The 18853-nt window shown below is 40.6% G+C and overlaps 1 protein-coding gene across 2 annotated transcripts; it reads left to right on the top strand.

Moving 5' to 3' along the window:
• The first annotated feature begins 4451 nt into the window (after window positions 1-4451).
• On the top strand, window positions 4452-14101 carry LOC100542185 (neuropeptide Y receptor type 6-like). Of its 2 annotated transcripts, XM_010719084.3 has the most exons (4): window positions 4452-5132; window positions 7264-7356; window positions 7459-7493; window positions 8368-14101. In XM_010719084.3, exon 4 carries the CDS (start codon window positions 8577-8579, stop codon window positions 9699-9701), a length of 1125 nt encoding a protein of 374 aa, XP_010717386.1. In that variant the 5' UTR covers window positions 4452-5132; window positions 7264-7356; window positions 7459-7493; window positions 8368-8576; the 3' UTR covers window positions 9702-14101. The 2 variants fall into 2 exon arrangements, with proteins under 2 accessions (XP_010717386.1, XP_019475998.1); XM_019620453.2 differs by having other exon boundaries at window positions 7459-14101.
• The last annotated feature ends 4752 nt before the right edge of the window (window positions 14102-18853 follow it).

Raw genomic sequence — 18853 nt, 5'->3', positions numbered from 1 at the left:
TTTAAATTAAACAAGATATTTGTCTTTCATCCTCTTCTGCTCTTTGTACCTTAATCTACAGAAACATTAAGACTGTGATCTTTCTTCTGAGACTGTCATGAATTACCAGTGGTCGCAATGGGGCTTCCATGGAAAAAGACCGATTAAAATGCACTGAGAGGAAACTAAAGAGTCTTTTGCGTATCTAAGGTTTGAACAGGACACTCCTTGGGATAGAAGTTTTTGCTCCATGCAAATTCAGGTGAGGAATAAAACACTTTACCCCTCTGCTTTAGTTACTTAATGCAAAACAAGATAAAAAGGTAACTACAGAATAACCCACAAGAACGGTTTATTCAGCAAGTACTATCAAAAGCTCACCTTCCTGAACAAAATCTTCCCTGAGCACTTTGTAAGGGAACTGTGCTGAAAGAAAGAAACTCATCTTTGTGAAGGGTAAAGGGGAAAGTCATCAGATCATGGTAATTAGATCCTCTTTTTTGGAATTATATTACTATTTTCCTTTAACTACTGCCCTCTCCTCTCCTGTCTGAAGCTCAGTTTCTCTTCTCCCCTCTCATCTTTCCACTCTTCCATCAGAATTGATGATTTCCTTTCTTCTCTTTCCTAAAAGTTTATGTAAGAGCTGCTCATAACTTGGAGTTATGGGATGAAAATACATCAGGGAGATACAGTCTGAAAAGTCAGAAAAACACATCAAGTGCCAAAGAGTCTCTAGCAATGCTGAGAGGTATAGGGTAGATTATTCACTAGATCTTGGACTATGATAGACCGGAATTATAAGTTTTGCATAAGGAAGACCAAGCCTGCAGCCAACCGCAATTTTGGTCATGTTCAGATCTTCTAAATCTGCAACCTTTTCTTTGTGTGCTTCATGTTTAAGTTAAAATCTCCCAGATTTCTTTTTTCCCTGATCTATTCCTAGGCCACATCTATTTCTTGCTCCACAGAACCTTCACCGACTACTTTTTTTGTCTTTCTGTTGCATGACTGAAGTTTAGCTTTGTTTGAAAACAGCAGGGGCAGCTATGCTATGAAGCTCACTCAATATGTACCTGCCTGAAATCAGCCATAAGATATCTATCCATGCTATTAAAGAAATTTTAAAATGAGGAGGTGCATAAGAAGTAAGGCTTTGTAGACCCAAAATAGCAATCTGGAATTCATACCTTTAATTCAGAAAATCTAAATTGTTGTTACAGCTCAAAACATGGAGGAAAATAGGAACAGGCTGATGAAAAAAGTTTCTTTTGATTACTTAAGTAGTTCTTAATTAATAATTAGGACAGTAAAAACATTCATGGCATGAGAACGGCAGGGTTTGGTGCTCACAGTGTTGTTATAAAAAGATTGTAGAACGGGAACAAGCAAATGTGTGTGCCAGTCCAATAATTGTCTTTGGCAGAGATCACTCTTGGAAAACATCAGCTGGAGGAGTTCTGAAAAGCTACAAAGAGTTCAATCAGCGTTTGGAAACGGGAAGCTATTATAAAATATAAATTAATGCAATCACATTCCTATTTCAATTACTCATATGTCTTATCTCTTTTTCAGTAAGAAAAGAGAAAAGTGACTTGGCTGACCCAAACAATAAAGATGCCAACCTATCAGCCAGAGAGTGCATCAGCCTCCATCTCAGCTGTATGCCAACTGAAGAAGGTCCAGAAATGAGATGAAAGTTCATGGCATGATACAATTTTTAAAATGAACATGCTATAAGTAACTCATTTAAAGATAAAGTAGATTTTAAAATGGTTGACTTTTCATTCTAGGAATGACCTAATTGAGAGGTAAGGACCAGAACAAGCTATCAGGGATTTTGCTAAGCTATTCTTTAGAATTATGCAATAAAAGGGAGTGAAACCTAAATGCCATATAGACGTGTGAGTGAATTTTTGTGACAATTTTTCTCCAATTAGGAAAAAACAACTACAACTTGTATTAAGGATCAGTGTCTCAACTGACAGATACACAGCAATCCTTCCTTATCTGCATGGGCTTTGGAGAAAAGTTTACAGTGCACTCTTGGTTGATTATCAGATGTTGCTTTTTTGGTCAAATCATAACCTATTTGCTGAGGAGGGTTTGATATCTCCATGAAGTAGGAAACCATGAAAGGACTGGGTTTTTCCTCCATCATAGCATAGTGTCTTACTCTTTGTAACAAGAACCGGCACATCTGCCACTAACACAAGAGAGGAAGAGTTCCCATTTATTTCTCTGTGCCCCTGCTACAAAGTCTGCTACATTAGTCTGCTACAAAGACTAATGCTTATTAGCAAGAAATATTCCACATCTTTCAGAGTTATTACAGGTCACTGAAGCAGCTCTTAGCCAAACTCATACTACAGAACTCCTCAGCAACAGGCTGTTACTGACACCATGGATGTTATTACAAACTCAAAGGTGGAAATATTTATTATGGATTCTAATCTTTCACTCTCCTCGTGGTCTGTATGCCATAGCAATCGCAATGCCTTCACTCTAACCAAGATGAGACTACACTGCATACACATGAGCCCCTGCTGAGCTATGGGCTGGCAGGTTCAGATGACATGCCCCGTGTTCTGTGCCTATAAGGGTTAAATGCTACCTAGTTTAAAACTACCACAGGAACATTTACCCGAGATCATGCCCCTAGCTACAGTATAACCAGCAACTTGGCAAAGATGTTCTAATTGGAATTATTACTCCAATAATACTATGTAATTGGAATAATCCTCATAGGTGGTTATCAGTGTAATGACTCACATTCAATATAACGAGACTCAGTACACTATTATTTTAGAGGTTTTTCTGTTCATTTGTTTGTTTGGCAAACTGTTATTGAAAACCCCAATAAAACCCTGAAAGTCACACTGAAAATCCTACCAGATTCTTGAAGCACTGAAAACCCAGTAGCAGAGAAACCAAATTTACACCTGACTGTGTCTTTACCAATCCAGTCACATCTTAACCACAGTGCATTTCCAGTATTTGTTTCAAGTTACACACTCACTCAATTTACACTCACTACCTGCAATCCTGCCTTCCAGTTAGCTACCGATGTCGACTGATAAAGACTATTTTCACGTCATTTTTATTGAGCAATTTAGAAATATCATGATCATTTATATAAAGCAAATACAATTCTGCTATCCATTAACCTTGTTTGCAAATAGACACTACAGCATTTGGATGAAAACAATACACCTTGGGCCCAGTGCCCAGTGTATGCACCTCTGACGTCAAGCATCACAACCAAGAGCAGCTACACCCACGAGCCTCTGATGTCCAATCGTATCTAATTCACAACAGGTTACAACAAATTCAGCCCACAGAAGGTAGCTGACAGACACGACTGTACAATAAATGGGATCACATGTTAAATACTTCAGCCCTTCCACAGATGGAGGACTGCAAACAGTATTAGAAACAGACGCCTATGTAGATAAGCAATCTGACCTTCGATTAAAATTTATAAATAGAATCAGGACATCTTTTAATTTTACTGGCTTATTTCATTTACAAACAAATAGTGCATTTTTATGGCTTGTTCTGGTACACGTCCAGCACATTTCATTTTTAGGTCCTGATTCATTTCCTGGTTCATACCACAACCAGAGGCAGAAATTGTAAAGCACTTTGGAAAAGCTGTATTTTGCAATGTTTCTGACATAATCAAAATTAGCAAGAGCGAGAAATGTTCTAGAAAAGTATACTCACATTGCACACTCACAGCAGTTTGCCTAAAATTTCAGAATTCAGAAACCACTCTTGGAATAAAAAGCAATGGGCTGAAGTGAAGAGAAGGAAATTTCAGGGCGAGGTTTTAAGTGAATCTTCCTAACAGCCTATGATGCACTGGAACGCATAACCTAGGATCACCACAGATGTTCACAAGACAGGTTAGGCAAATACATCACAAATAGAAACAAAGTACTAGGAACACGAGATTGATCAGGCCCCCTCCAGCTCTCTTTTCTACAATCACAGCAGTATGACAACTAACATTTTCTGATGCTGAGTTCCACCCTGAACTCTTAGCACAGCATCAATCTTGCTCATCCCCAAATCCTGCTGCTTTCAGAACACTCTCCAAAAAGCAGGAGCAGTATGACAGACTCCAGCATCCTCAAATGTTTCGTCTGCAAGTTTCCACTTCTCTAATTTAAGAAGGAATTCTCAACTTGTTTTCATGAATCTGTTCCCGTACAAATAAATGCTGACTCCTGATTATTTCTACTGCCTCTGCTGTTCCTAATTCTGGAAAGCCACTGGACAGTTCAGTATGAGACCAGGACTGGGGGCTAAAGGGAGCCAGGTAGGAGCTGAGAAGTTCAAAAAGCAGTCTACCAAATACCACGTCCTGAGAAGGACAAGCCCGTTTCCTGTTCCATAAATATCCACTCTAAATATTTAATAGGCAACTGCTGAATATATTAATATATATATATTAAAAAATAAAGTGATCACGGACTTCCATTGGAAAAATAGCAGTAGTAATAAGAAATGTAGTAATAATAAATTCCCTTTTCAGTATATGCTGGTATAACGTGTTGTGCTTTGCTTTTCATAAAGATTATTAGAACTCCAGTGTAAAATTTAAAATAGCACTTTATAGTGGAAAATATGATGAATTTAATTGCGATAGAGCAAATGATGCACTTAATAGGACATTGATATCTCCTCTCAGTTAAAAAAGCAAGAAACCATCTGCAAATGTTTATGTTTGAAATCCAGCCTAGGGAAAACATTTGCAGTGCAGAACAAATAAGATAATTGAAAACGAAATTGCAAGATAAGGTGTTTGGGCGGAGGGAAGCAACGCAGTGAGGAAAAGCCATCCCCATGACTACTGGTCCTTTCTCCTCCCTGCTCTCTGCTGTTTGCCTCTTCTTGGATTCCAGAGCGTGCTTTATTCCTCAGCAGCCTTTCTGCAGACTGGCGGATTTGATCACAGTTGGAAACTGTGAAACTGTGGTTTGTTTCAGAAAGAGAAGATAGTTTAAGTACAGCTTTAGCAGCAGACTGCTCTGCTTTGGAGTCTTTTATACACAAAGGAGATGTGTTTGCTGGCTTTGTAATCAACTCAAAAAGAGAAAAGAAATTTTGTTAACGACAGCGTGGATACAACTCGAATTTTTCATCAGGTAAGAAATCAGAGAATCTATAAACCTGAGTGAAAAACTACTAGGATATGTCTCCTAAAGGATAATTGTATTCTCTACATCCTATATTTAAAATTAAATGGAAAGTTTCATTTCGATTGCAATACTTTGGAATTTAATGGACAGACGACGTTTGCAACCAAGATATTAACTGGTCACTTTGAGGGGATGGAACTACACATTTTAGGTAAGAAAATACTTAGAAAGTCTTTTAAAAACTTCTTTTTGTTTAGACTATGCTTTAATTTTTTCATTTCATATGTTTCAGTAATGTTTCTGCATCTAGAGGAATGAAAGAATCAGGCTATGTGGATTATCATTTCTTACAGTGAACTCTCACTGTCTACGGGAGAGAATCTTTTCTGAAATGCCCGGATTAGGGGTTGAAGTAAGCGACAGAGATGACTTCTCTCATTAAACACTGCAATCCTGTTCTGACATCAGCTGTAATTGCAGTTCAAGGATTCTTATTCCACTAATATTTATCAGTCTAAAAAAATACCAGTATGTATTTACAATACAGTTCAACATGCTGCAGTGAGTTCAGGTGTAACTTATTTTTCTAACACTATGAGTATTCCAAATGTTTAAACAAGACAGGTATAAGCGTTTCATTGTCAAGGAAATGTTTAAATTGCCTTTCATGCACTCAATGACATGTACTCAAGTGAGCACTTTTTAACTCACAATATGCAGCAAGCAGTGAAAAGAAGTTAATCTTTTTGTTTGTTTGTTTGTTTGTTTTTTGAGTAAAGAATGACAATGTGGATGATGAGCATGCTTTAAGCTAACGTACTGAGTGAGCAGCCCAGAAGGCCAGCGTGGGGATTTGCCCTTAATGGCAGGCATTGCCAAGGGGACCCCCATGTCCACAATGAATTACTGGGAGAGGACACAGAACCCTCACTACCAAACTATCTTTTGCTGTCATGGATAAGTAAGTGAGAGGAGCAAAAGATACATAATATATTACAAGTATGGCTCAGCCTCATGACCTCCTAGTCCCTGCAGCTTCTCCTGCTGACATAAATAGCAGGAAAGAACAGAGCTTGTCTTTCAGGGTATCTCTTTCAAAGCCAGAGCCCCTGCTAACACCTCATCTTTTCTTAAACAGCAGCTCTCAGGCTAGCCAGGTGAACACTGTAGGCAGTGCAAAGAGGAACATCACCACTGGGACAAAGCAGCCAGGCACTGGATTCCTGCACATCTGGAAGTGACAGCAAAGCTCATCAGGGCAACAGGCTTCTTGTCCTTCCAGCACATGCATTCTTATGATAAATCCAGCCAGGCAATTAGTGCTATTCTAGGGAGAAGCAGTTTGCAGTGCATTCCAGGAAATATGTTACTGCTGATACCAAGGCATATCACCTATTTGTGCTAGCTTCAGAATCCCTTCACTTTTGCATGAACTCAGTAAGAGGAATTTGTCCAAGTCAGTGCAAACCAATTAGGGTACGTAGCTCTTTTCCTGATCTACTCGGCTCCAGTGAGAGACTACAAAGTCCAACTGAGCCACTGGACTTCAACAGCTCTTAAAGCCTTGTTGACTGAGTTCTTATGCCATTCCCTCACTATAGCTGAAGCAGGGCCAACTGGCCGCATTCAAGAAGACTCTGGGTTTAACATTAGACCCCTACTAAAGCTTAAGGCATAGTTGGAACATCAAACTACATATGGGCACATAGATCTACAGTCACTTCTCATTCTTGCACGACTAATTACAATATATTATTAAGATATATTTTAATCAGAAGGACAGTGATAACAGATTCTACAAAGGCTTGTTTGTTTTTCAAACAAACAATTTCAAATTCTTAATTTGAAGAACACAAAGCAGATCTGGATATAACCTTATGTGTAATATTCTTTGGGTAGCTGTAGGAAATGAAACAGTTGTAAAATCATATTTTCCAGTTTACTCTTGGACTTGCACAAGGCATCAAATGTTTTTATTCCCTAGTGATTAAATAGCAGCAATCATTTCTGTAAAAAGGTTGGTGAAACTTATACATATAAAAATTGCTTTTAGTAATAATAAAATGTCCACCCATCCCTTCCTCTTTTTGCACATCCTCTAACATTCCAGTGCTTCTCCATCCCATTCTCTCCACAGGGCTCACAAAGCTATGGTATTTATTACTAGGGATGACGACTGACCTTCTTCCAGCAAGTTTTCCAATAATTCCTACTTCAAGAAGGAATTACGGTGAGTTAATGGCTGAGTTTTGAAAGTTGTATGCATAGCACATATCAACCCATCTTTAAATTTCAAAACTAACTCTTACATCCTCCTTTTTCACTTCTCCAGGTTGGAAACAAAGTCCTTTTATGGCTAGAATGCTGGTGAGCCTTTGATTTCAGATTAACTTTTTAACTCAGTGATAAATTCAGACCCACGAAGATTTTCTGCTGAAGCTAATTCTTCCCATTACCACTAGTTTCATAGCAGCTGAATTGTATTGTATCACGTTCTTTGCCTGACAACTGTTAGAACTGAAAAAAGAGTCCACTCTGTATCTCTGGAGTACATGTTATATTTAATCACAGAAAATGTTGGGGTATCATTTGACAGCCTTGTACAACAGTGAACAGAGTGCAGGGAAATGAAAAACAATCTCTGGCAACTACAGATAGGAAACAATCAGGTGTGTAACTAAGATGTGATCTTTGCATAGTTAACACTTTTCTCAAATTAGATTGAGGAAAAAGGACGTGCTCTCTCTAACACGTAAGCAAATCAAGGTACTCCCTTAAAGATGTCATTCATAGAGGTGCTGAATAGCACTTAAGATCAAAGTGCATCATTCTGGATTAAACCAGAGGGATTTGGTGAATTAGTTCACACTACTTTGTAGTTTTAAAGAAAATATGATGTCGAAACTAGCAATGCAATGGGAGGATCCAATTCTTCACTCTTCTGATAACAAAAAAGCAACAGACTGCTCTCACTGGAGTTCCTCAAACCTTGCTAAATCTTTGGCTGAGATCTTAAAGTGTTTAATTTTGAAAAGCAACATTTATCTACCGTTAGTAGAAGAGGATTTGTATGAAAACGTTCACGCAGTGTTAAACAGAGCTGTCACTGCTATTTCTCAAACATCACACTCACAGCTCTCTGACAGTCAGTACAGAGCCTTAGAAAAGGAGGATCAGACCAGCCTCCACCCACCTTTCTGTACAAAACCACTAATACTACGCCATTTGCTTTTCTTTCCAGAACTCATCAGTGCAGTAAGTAATTACATCAGACTTGCTTTAAACTTCAAGGACACCAAATACAAAGATTTAATCTTTGTATTTAAAGATTTAATTGCCACCTTGCGAAGCTCCAAGAAAAACATCTTCTAAGTACTAACGAGGTGGACATATTCACAGATGCAAAACCTTCCTAGCTAGGTTTTCCCACAGTCTGGGAAATGCTTCACGATGGATAAAGCCATTCAGCATCCCTCAGAGATTTTACCTAATCAAACTACCCCAAACAGCAGTTATTCTCAGTTTTTGAACTTTGATACATGTCAACCTTCCTTCCCTGCAGTATTCTTGCTTATTACAGCCTACATATTAGTTACAATGGTGGGGCTTTTTGGAAACCTTTGCCTGATTGTTATAATAAAGAGACAGAAAGAAGCTCAAAATGTTACAAACATTCTGATTGCCAACCTCTCCCTATCAGATGTGTTGATCTGTATCATGTGTATTCCTGTCACAGCTGCATACACTTTAATGGATTACTGGATATTTGGGGAAGCTATGTGTAAAATAAGCTCTTTCATACAAAGTATATCTGTCACAGTCTCCATTTTCTCACTTGTACTGATTGCTATTGAGAGATACCAGTTAATTGTAAATCCTCGTGGCTGGAAGCCTAATACCTCACATGCTTACTGGGGAATTATTTTCATTTGGGTTTTTTCACTCATGATATCCGTTCCTTTTTTAATATTTCACCAACTAACTGATGAACCCTTCAAGCACCTGTCCTTCCACAGCGATTTCTACAAGAACAAAGTGGCGTGCATCGAGGCCTGGCCTTCCATTACAGAACGTCTGATTTTCACCACCAGTCTGCTGCTTCTCCAGTACTGCTTCCCACTGGGGTTTATTCTTATCTGCTATCTCAAGATATTTGTATGCCTCCGGCGGAGACACAGTAAAATAGACAGGATGAGAGAGAACGAGAGCAGGTTGAGTGAAAACAAAAGGATTAATCTGATGTTGATATCAATTGTTGTGACCTTTGCAGCTTGCTGGTTGCCTCTCAATATGTTCAATGTTGTTTTTGACTGGAACCACGAGGCACTGATGAGCTGTAATCACGACCTAGCATTTACACTGTGCCACCTCGTGGCCATGATCTCAACATGTATCAATCCCATCTTTTATGGATTTCTCAACAAGAATTTTCAGAAGGATTTGATAGGGCTTGTTTATCACTGCAGATGTTCAGCATCACAAGAGGAGTATGAAAACATTGCCCTTTCAAATCTGCAAACTGATGTATCTAAGGGATCTCTGAAATTAAATAACCACCCTCCTGAGAATGCCTAAAATAACCCAGAAGCACCTTCTAAAATTTTCTATCTTGCTGCAGATGACCTTCTGTAGCTCTTCATCCTGGTACCTCCTCACCTAACTGAAGATAGAGGGGGTCTTTGCTATTTAATTCAGCACAAACAGAATCGTGTTCCCAAAGGCGTGCTGCTAACAAGTACTTTATGATGGTATTAATGCCAATAAACCATTTCCAAGAGTCTTAAAGAACAATAACAATGAATGTCAACAGTATTAACATCTTATTTTTTAATCCACAATGTCCAGGTCACTGTAAAAGTACTTCCATCGATGCAGCTGTCCCTCCTACACACCTGGCTTTGCCCAAGTAAGCCATGAATACTGAAGTCTCCTCAACTTCAGTCTTTGTACAAACTGATTTTTGTCTTTTTAATTTTCCAGCCCTGCACCATTCCCATCTCCAGTACATCGTTACTTTGCACAACAATTTATAAGTAGTTTATACTGTGAGGAAGGCCCCTCAAGTCACCCTAAGCCTTCAGAAGTACCTTCCTTTCAGCCCCAGCACAGAGTTTGCTTTGCTTTAATACCGGTTCATCCGACAAACTGTACCTTAACATGAGGAAATGTTAGAGTTGGAATTTCTTTTTTTTTTTCCCTTTATTTTAAATGAGCACTAAACCAAGCCCCATTTGCTGTACTGCAAATTTGCATCAGACCTCTGCTGATCAAGACAAAATATGTAGTTAGCATTTCTCCTAAAAGCACTGCATTCTCCTCAAAACCACCAGTACAGATCATTGCTTTCTCTGTTACCATCATCGCTGGCCTCTAAAACTGACCTTCTAGAATCTCCATTATGAAACAGACATGCTATGAATTCAAAGTAAATTGTTCCTGCTACTTATCCAGATTATGGGTTTCTCTTTTAATAGAAAAATAGCTTTCTGCTTTAATTTCCAAAATAATTTTCCCATATCTCTGCAATAGCAAGAGGTCACACCTGAGGCATTTGCAGTTGTTTCTGTTTGACTATGTTTGAAAAGAGCTTATAGAATCCTTACAGTTGGAAGGGTTGGAAGCTTCTTCTGTTCTGCAATGTATGGAAGCCTGAAGATGTAGTATTGAATGCAGCTTCTCTCAAATTAAAACATAATAAAAATCATTTTCCAGAGTGGTCATAAAAATTAATGAAACCTATTCCTCACCCATGCGATAGTGCCAACATAAAAATCAGCTAAAATTCAGTTGTTTAAATGATCCACTTTAGTCCAACAGCCCACTGTCCTAGAAATCAACTTGCTTTCTCTTGTTCAAGCTATAAGAAAAATACTTGGTTGACAACTGCTTCCTGCTTCCCACTGAGCAAGGTCTCATGAAACCTACCAGGGCCTGATCTCACTGAAGTCATAAGAGCAGTGATAGTTGTAAGAGTAAGAAACTATTGACATGGAAATCAAGTATATGAGTGACAGGTATGAATTAGTTTTGGCATAATATAGCACTTTTCTTCTAATTAGATCAAATATAATGCACGTGAAGTAGAGCACATAAACAGCTACAGCTCAAATATCTGCTTTCTGCATTACAGCAGGAAAATCAGGAGAGAGCTAAATGCCCAGTAGGGGCTAATAATCAGCTGTCGAGAGTATCTTACTATTAATGGTTCCCATTAATTCCAGCCTTCAGTCAGCTCAATCACTGGGCTCCTTTCACTGCTGATACACACCATCTGCTTGCCCAGCACTGGCATTGCAACCAGCATTGAACCAAGCAGAAAGCAGTAACCCAGCCAGCAATACTGAGACACATCGTGAAGAAACAGAGGGGCTGGTGTGTATTTGCAGTTGGTCAAAGTGAGGATGTAGAATCTGTTCTCTGCTGGGTAAGACTCCAAGGCAATGAAATGATTAATTAGCTCCATCTCACCTGCTTAACTGAGAGCAAATCTGATTCAGGAATTTCACTTTTTGAGGAGGTCCCAGTGCCCATGCAGAAGCCATCTCATCATTTCAGGTCATTCACAAGACAAAGGACTGTAACAAGTTACAGCAGCACAGATACTACAGGCCGGGTTACCTTGTCTGAGGTTGAAACACGTCTCTACCGTGGTCTTTCTCACACCTGAGCACACCAATAACAGGTCAGGACTGCTGACTGAAGCGATTCACAAGCACATGACATTTACAATATGCTCACTTCTTGAGTATTCAACACAAGAGTTAAGAATGCTCTCTCTTCACACTGTGGCACACACCTCAGATAATATTTAGGGTTTGAATGAGGCCCAGCTCAGATTCCCAAGTGTGACTTTGGCCCAAGCGTCCCTCATACCAGTATTACCATCTCACAGCTGTGCCCAAGTGTGCTTAGTTTCACAGAAGAGGTGTTTTCAGTGGTCTAAATACAGCCATGGAATGAACACTAGCCTAAATTACATGTTCAGAGGGCCAGCAGGAACTCCTGTGACCCTGAGAAGGCCAGGACTGATGGATGTTCCCCTGACTGCCCCTCTGTAAGTGCTTAGGCAGTTCATGTTTCTGACATTAAACAGTTAAAGAAAAAAAAGATTGCTATCTGTTCCTGTCATCTTGATCACGGTTAAGCAATCTATTTTTTCAGTCTGATTCTCAGAATAAGAGGTTCTTCATTACCAGGTGGAAGCTCTCCGAGCAGTGAGACTGCTCCAGACCGATGTGAATAATAACACTTGTGCCTTGATTTCTTTCTTGTTCTTCCTTACACTTTCATTTGATTCAAGTGCTGATACTCCATTTCAGTTCTGAGCTTTCAGTTATCAAGTATCTCTTAATGCTGTGCTTACAAAAATCACTGCTAACTGAACAGAGCACCATCACCACCCTGAGGGTATCACCCTCAGTGCTGAACCTTCTCTCACTACATCCACTGACTTTGTATGCAACCTGATATCTAATTTCCAGACAAATCAGTAGGAAGGAACTGACTTTAACAGGAACAGAATCAGATAACAGTTAATCAGATAACAGCTTTGCTTACCAGAATGCCATTACTTGATGTAACCATGTCACACGGGGAGCAGACACATGGAATCGCACACAAGGAGCTAGCTAGTTCAGCTACCTGAACTCACAAACACCATCCAAATGTACAAAGAAATTCTTAGCAGTGATGTGGGATTAAATAACGAAAAATTGCAGCAGGACATGCTTGAGGTGGTTCGGTCACAGACCATATCAATATATTTATAAAGAACCATGTAAATTAATATATCCTTACATATCTTTGTACTTTATGGTTCATTGGTTTAACTGTAAACACACGTAACTAAAGTTAGATAGCTGGAAACAGCATTTATTGTGAGAATGATTCTGCAGAACAGAGAACTTGGTTGATCGTTGATTGTAATTATGTATGTGTACAAAAGCAGTGCCACTGCTGTGTGTTATTTAAATACTCTGATTCCTCCTGTCTACTGGCAGTCATTACCTGTAAAATACTGTCACAGTGCCCAGCTGCTGAATATTATTGCTTATAATATTAGTAGGACAGTTCTTATGCAAACAGCTCTGGAAACTGCTTTAGCATTTCATGTGTTCACTTATTAAATGAACAGAAACCAGTGACAAGTGAGATATTTGCTTTTTCTAGGGGAAAAGGAATTTAAAACACTGTAAACTCTCAGCATTATAAACACTTAACTAAAACCAATGCAGACAGCTAAAGAGCATTCTCAGGGCTCATAGCACTGCCTTTTGGTGAAGATGGACATCCCTTTTGGTGAAGATGGACAGGATCATAAACCAGGGAGGTTTCAAGGGAATTCAGGACTCAGGGGCAGAGCACCTTTTTACTGTGGCACCTCATGATGTACTCAGATATCACCAGCGTGTTTGGAATACTGTTTTTCTAGATGTATTGCAAGGATTTCCAATTTGACAGAGCGGAAGCTTCCCTTCAGTAGCTCAGAAAACGTTATCTGCAGAACAAACAGTGCAAGAGCTTTTCTGAGCGCTGCACTGCAGCTCAACTGGTACATATTTGCTATGAAAGTAGCTTCTACTATTCTGTTTTAACTCCCTGAAATCTAAACAGGGAAAAAGTCTTTTGGTTTTTCTTGTTTGAGCCAAAATCTTCACACCAGATTTCCCTGGATTATCACTATTTATTTCACAAATGATAAACCCCCTGGGATGCTATAATGGCAAAAAAAGTTGCCACAGTATGTCTCCACAGTGTTGTAAATGCATCAAAGCCTTTGAAACCTTCATATTCACATCTCCACAACAACGCAGAACTCACCTCAGAGCAAGACAGAAGTGGAATGATCAACACAGGACACTGTCAGGACACGTATGGAGAAGACTGAGCAACAAAGAGTTCAGAGAACTTCAGAAGTGGCAGAGAAACACTGTTAGAGAAAGGGCAAGCAGAAATAGCTGCAGCTCTCAGCAAGACTCAATATTACTTCCATTTTCTGTGAAATACTTCTTATTAGAATCACAAAATGGCTTGGGTTGGAAGGGATCTTACAGACCACCCAGTTCCAACCCCCTGCTGTGGGGGCTGGATGCCACCCACCAGGTCAGGCTGCCCATGGCCTCACCCAACCTGGCCTTATTAGCCTCAGTTCCATAATATTTCACAGAACGTATGGAATTACAGCAAAGATCAGCATCAGGGAGACATTAACCCCGACACAGCACATCCTGCAGAAGGGAAGGACACCTGCTTCCCAACTCAGGTGTGAACCCAGCCTGCTGCCAATGAAATATTTTAAAACAGTATTTAGAGTAATATTTTCATAGTAGAGCTAATCTAAAATGAAGCTCTGAGGAACTTCACAACAAAAGGTCAGACAGGTTGCAGATGTAGTCAGTGGAACCTCATAAACTCCACAGATGTAGAATGACACTGTCCTTTCACTTCCATGCTAATAAGCCACTTAAAAATGCTCCACAGTGACAACCTTAGAATTATCTTGTCGACAATTGCTCGCTTTTAAACAAGGCTCCTTTGGCATACAGCTTGGTTACCATGCAAATGCACTGACTGATGTCTTTTATTTCATTTCATAGGCTTCCCTATTAGTCACAGGCTATTTACATAATGTGATGGAAGTGGCACCTTTGTGGAGCTGTTCTCTGTGCAGAATTCATTTCATTTCCTCACACCTAGTGAGGAAAACTTGCAACTTCATTTAGATGCTTTGGCTGTAACAGTCAGAAGAAACATGAATTTATTCTTCCAACCAAGAGTGGATACCACAGTCAAAAAAAGCTGACAAAGTTTGGGACCCCCCATAGAAAACTGCTTACCCAAATTTGCCATCTCATTTCAGACCAGAGACATCTGCAGAGACATCTTACATTGTTCCATCACCTACAACTCTCTCTCCCTACTCATCAGTCCAGGCCTACAGACCTACCCATTGTCAGGCAACAAAATGACTACTTGGGGAATAAAATGGTTTGTATGGTATAGTGTTACCAGATGAGCCCTTATTTCAGTTCTGCCTGGAAGCCATCTCAGAACATCATCGTAATTTGTAAAAAGAAAACAACAAAAAACAAACCTCACCTGCTGTATTTTCTCACGTGGTTGGCCAATGGAATCCATTTAAACCACATTAGATTGTTGTGTTGGAGTGTGAGGTTTTTGAGGTTGCTGTGTTGTGCTTTGATATTTAAATGCAACCACTGTTTTATTACACATAAGAAGTAAGTCTAGACAAGAATAAAATTCAAGAAGTTTGCTGTGGATTGAAACAAGAGAAGAAATCCAGTGCAGTCATCCTACCGTCTTTCGTCTCTCCGGAACCAACTACAACAGTCTCTTCCATTCTTCTGAAATTCTCCTCAAAAACTTACTTAGCTGTCATCCCCTTCCCTTTTAAGGGATTCCGCAGGAATTTAACAGCACCTTGCTGCCCTCACCCCCTTCCCACTGCTTTTTGGATGGATGCCAGCGTGAACCTGGATTCCACTCCTGTGCTGGCTGGCAACCAGACTTGCACTCCTTCTCCTTGGGACTCATTTAAACCACAACCAAATACCCCCAAAACCACAGCCCAGGCTTTCTCCCAGACTGGCTCATCAGGGTGAGTTCCACAGGCACCACACATCCCCAGCTTTTTGTCAGGAGAAGTGTGATGCTCACTGCAGAGTCAGGCAGGGAGGAATGGCAGGACGTCACACCCCAGCAGCTTTCAATGCTGGCATCTGGCTTAGTGACCATAAACATTATTCTAAGGCTGCATTCTCCGGCAACCTTTGACTATTTCAGAAGTTCCTGCCAACTGGAATCAGACCTCACGTTTGTAAGGCAGAATGCCCCCAAAATGAAGCGTATGAGGCTTTAACCATATTTTCCAGTGCTCTTTTTTAAGTAAAACACCACTTAAAACTTTGCCCGTGTTTAGATGTGCATTCAAAACCATGAGATATTTAATTGCCTGTCTGTGCTACAGCTGAAGTATCTCAAGTCCTGGGGCTGAGTGGGGATGCAGGGCTAGCGGCTTCTAATTAAAGGCCACACTGAGATTCTTAAAAAAAAATGGCCATGGAATTAGTATTGAAACCAAAAGGAAAATCTGAGTTGACTGAAAGGTCATCAAACATAGGGAGATAATTACTGCTTGATGTTCCAGGAAACCCAGGCTCTGACACTAAATTAAAAGTAGAAAAAAAAAAGCAGCACTGGAAGCCTTTGATGAACGATAACAAAAAGATTCTTTCTTTCCTATTCCCATCATGCAAACAGACCAAGCATGGAGATACTGAGGGCTTTATACAAGAAAACACCAATGATCACGTAAGCCTGTGCGCCCTGCTGAACTTCAAGCCTTTTTTCCACTGACATAGAAGACAAATCAAATATTTCAAAGGGAAAAGTCTTTTCTGTTGTTGTTGTTACTATCATTTACTTTTCTGACTAATTCATTTACAGAGTTGATTAGCTTTTTTCTCATGCAGATTTGGCTCTTCACCTCATTCCAAAATGAAAATACACAATCTGCTAAGGTTCTAGGGATGCTCAGGTTCTGACAGGAGGCTCAGTGGGGCTGGTGCTTAAAACAAAGAAGCAAATAAACAAAAAAGAAAAGAACACTTTCTGTACATTTTTGCACAGAGGGGATCTGCAGCAGCTGTACAAAAAGCACTGGAAAATAACAACAGCAAGTTAGGAACAAAAAGAGGTTGTGAACAGAGAAAAATTATGAGCAGTCAATATAATCAAGAGTTATAGTACCTCTAATGCTAAGAAATAATAGCTACTTGTACTTGGGGAAAAGCTGAAAAAATACCAACTGCTCATTTAAGAAGGCTTTAAAAACGTGGGATCACAGAATCCTTGAGAATGGGAAGGGACCCCTCGAGATCATCTATCCTAACCCTCTGTGCTCAGTGCATAATCATAAATTTTCCTAATTAAAACTTCAAAAGAAAAAAGCTAAGGAGCTGCAATCCCTTTCTGTAACATTCAGAGGAAAAGAATAATGTTCCATTTGTTTAGTTTCTTTTATCACATTTTTGATCTGCACTTAGTTACTGAGGAGTCTGGGAAAAATATCAACTGCTACTGCTGGAAACTCCTGGGAGGGAGAACTCCTGTGCCTGTATCCTGCAGTTGGCACTGACACCCAAGAAAATGTCCAAAGGCACTTCCATCAAAGTGGCTGAAGTGCCAAAGGCATAAGGAGAACAGAGAGCTGCAGGTGGCAGGGCTGGAACAAACCAAACTTCCAGAGACATGGAAGATCAGATCTCCAGCTTCCATGCCCAGGCTCTAGGTGACACTTCAAGAAGTGAAGACCTACTTCACTGCCCGGACTATAGATGCTTTCTTCCCAGCTGGATAAGCAGCATCAGATTCAAAGCGTATGCACATCCAGGCACACAGGCTTGCCAGAAGAGGAGGAGAAAAAGCAACACGGTTAGAAATAGGTCTGTGGAACAGGGGAAGGAAGAAGAGCCCAGTGTGGGACCTGCACTAGGAGGGACTGGCAGGGATTGCCTGAAGGGTGCATGGCACAGCGCCGGCTGGACTACCAGCAGAAGAGATCCACGGTGTGGGCAGCAGACATCTTGGCAGGATCAAAGCCTTATTTTTAAATCTGTCCATTCCAATTCCAGCGTTTGAAGCCAGAAATAGCGTAGGCATAGCAGGAGCACCATATGGGCAGCACACTCCTCTCCAAGATGGGGCGAGGGAGCAGGGTCAGGCTGCATGCGCCGTGCATGTGATCTCATTTCAGTGCTGAGCGCTCATCCAGCCTTTGGCTTTTAGAGTAAACGTGGTGCTAATCTGATTGTGCTACAGGTGGCATACAAGTAATACCTGCCTCGAGTAGCAGCTTGATTGCTTTAAAGGAAAACAAAGTCAGTATGAAAGGTTGACACATATTCCTGAAGATTAGATTTGACAACCATCCTCCCAACGTTATTAAATATAAAACATAGATGCCAGTAAATTTCAGAACCTCTGGATTCTCATCATCCAAGCAAGCTCTTCTGGTCTTTTTTTCCTATATCTCTACCATGCACTGTAGCACTGGCCTCCAAATCCACTATGACTCAATTGATGCAGCTGGTAGGAAACTCATGGGCACTGATATACGCACACTCTCATTAGGTCTGTCTGGTGACAACAGAAACAAAATTTGCTTTTGACCTCACACATTTACCCAGACACATCAGGCCCCTGCCTGCTTCATCTGCTGCTCTGCACCACGCCTGCTCACAACTGAAATGGGATGGGGAGGAACAGAGCTGCAGAGGAACGAGCATCTCTGCAGGGTGTCAACACATCACGTCCCCACACAAGGGCCACTAGGCAGGGGCAGGTCCTGCAGGCAGCATCACAGGGCCAACATGACAATACCCTCGAGTAAAAAGAGCTGGCATAAGGGCAGCGCAGACGTTTCCACACTCCTCCCATCTGGATGAGCAGGCTCATTTTTGGGCACAGAAATGTCAAGGACACATCGGAGCCCGGTCCTAGTAACACATCTGGACACCACTGCCCCCGCAGGCTGAGCCCCAGGACAGATGGTATCTGCTTACTGGGAACCTGCACTGATGTGCCTGTGCTGCTCCTAAGCTACAGATGGCTTCAAATGAGCCTCACATGAAATGGGAGCTCAAAGAATGTGGCCCCACATTGATTCCCCACAGCCCTCCCAGCAGTCCCTGGCTGATATTTACAGC

The sequence above is a fragment of the Meleagris gallopavo genome, chromosome 15 (assembly GCF_000146605.3).
Source record: "Meleagris gallopavo isolate NT-WF06-2002-E0010 breed Aviagen turkey brand Nicholas breeding stock chromosome 15, Turkey_5.1, whole genome shotgun sequence".
Lineage (NCBI taxonomy): Eukaryota > Metazoa > Chordata > Aves > Galliformes > Phasianidae > Meleagris > Meleagris gallopavo.
The sequence above is the reverse complement of the archived record's forward strand: the minus strand, read 5'-3'. Positions and strand labels throughout refer to the sequence as shown.

What these genes read in the sequence shown, in the direction of transcription:
- LOC100542185 (XM_010719084.3), top strand. Translation starts at nt 8,577, where the DNA reads ATGGATAAAGCCATTCAGCATCCCTCAGAGATTTTACCTAATCAAACT.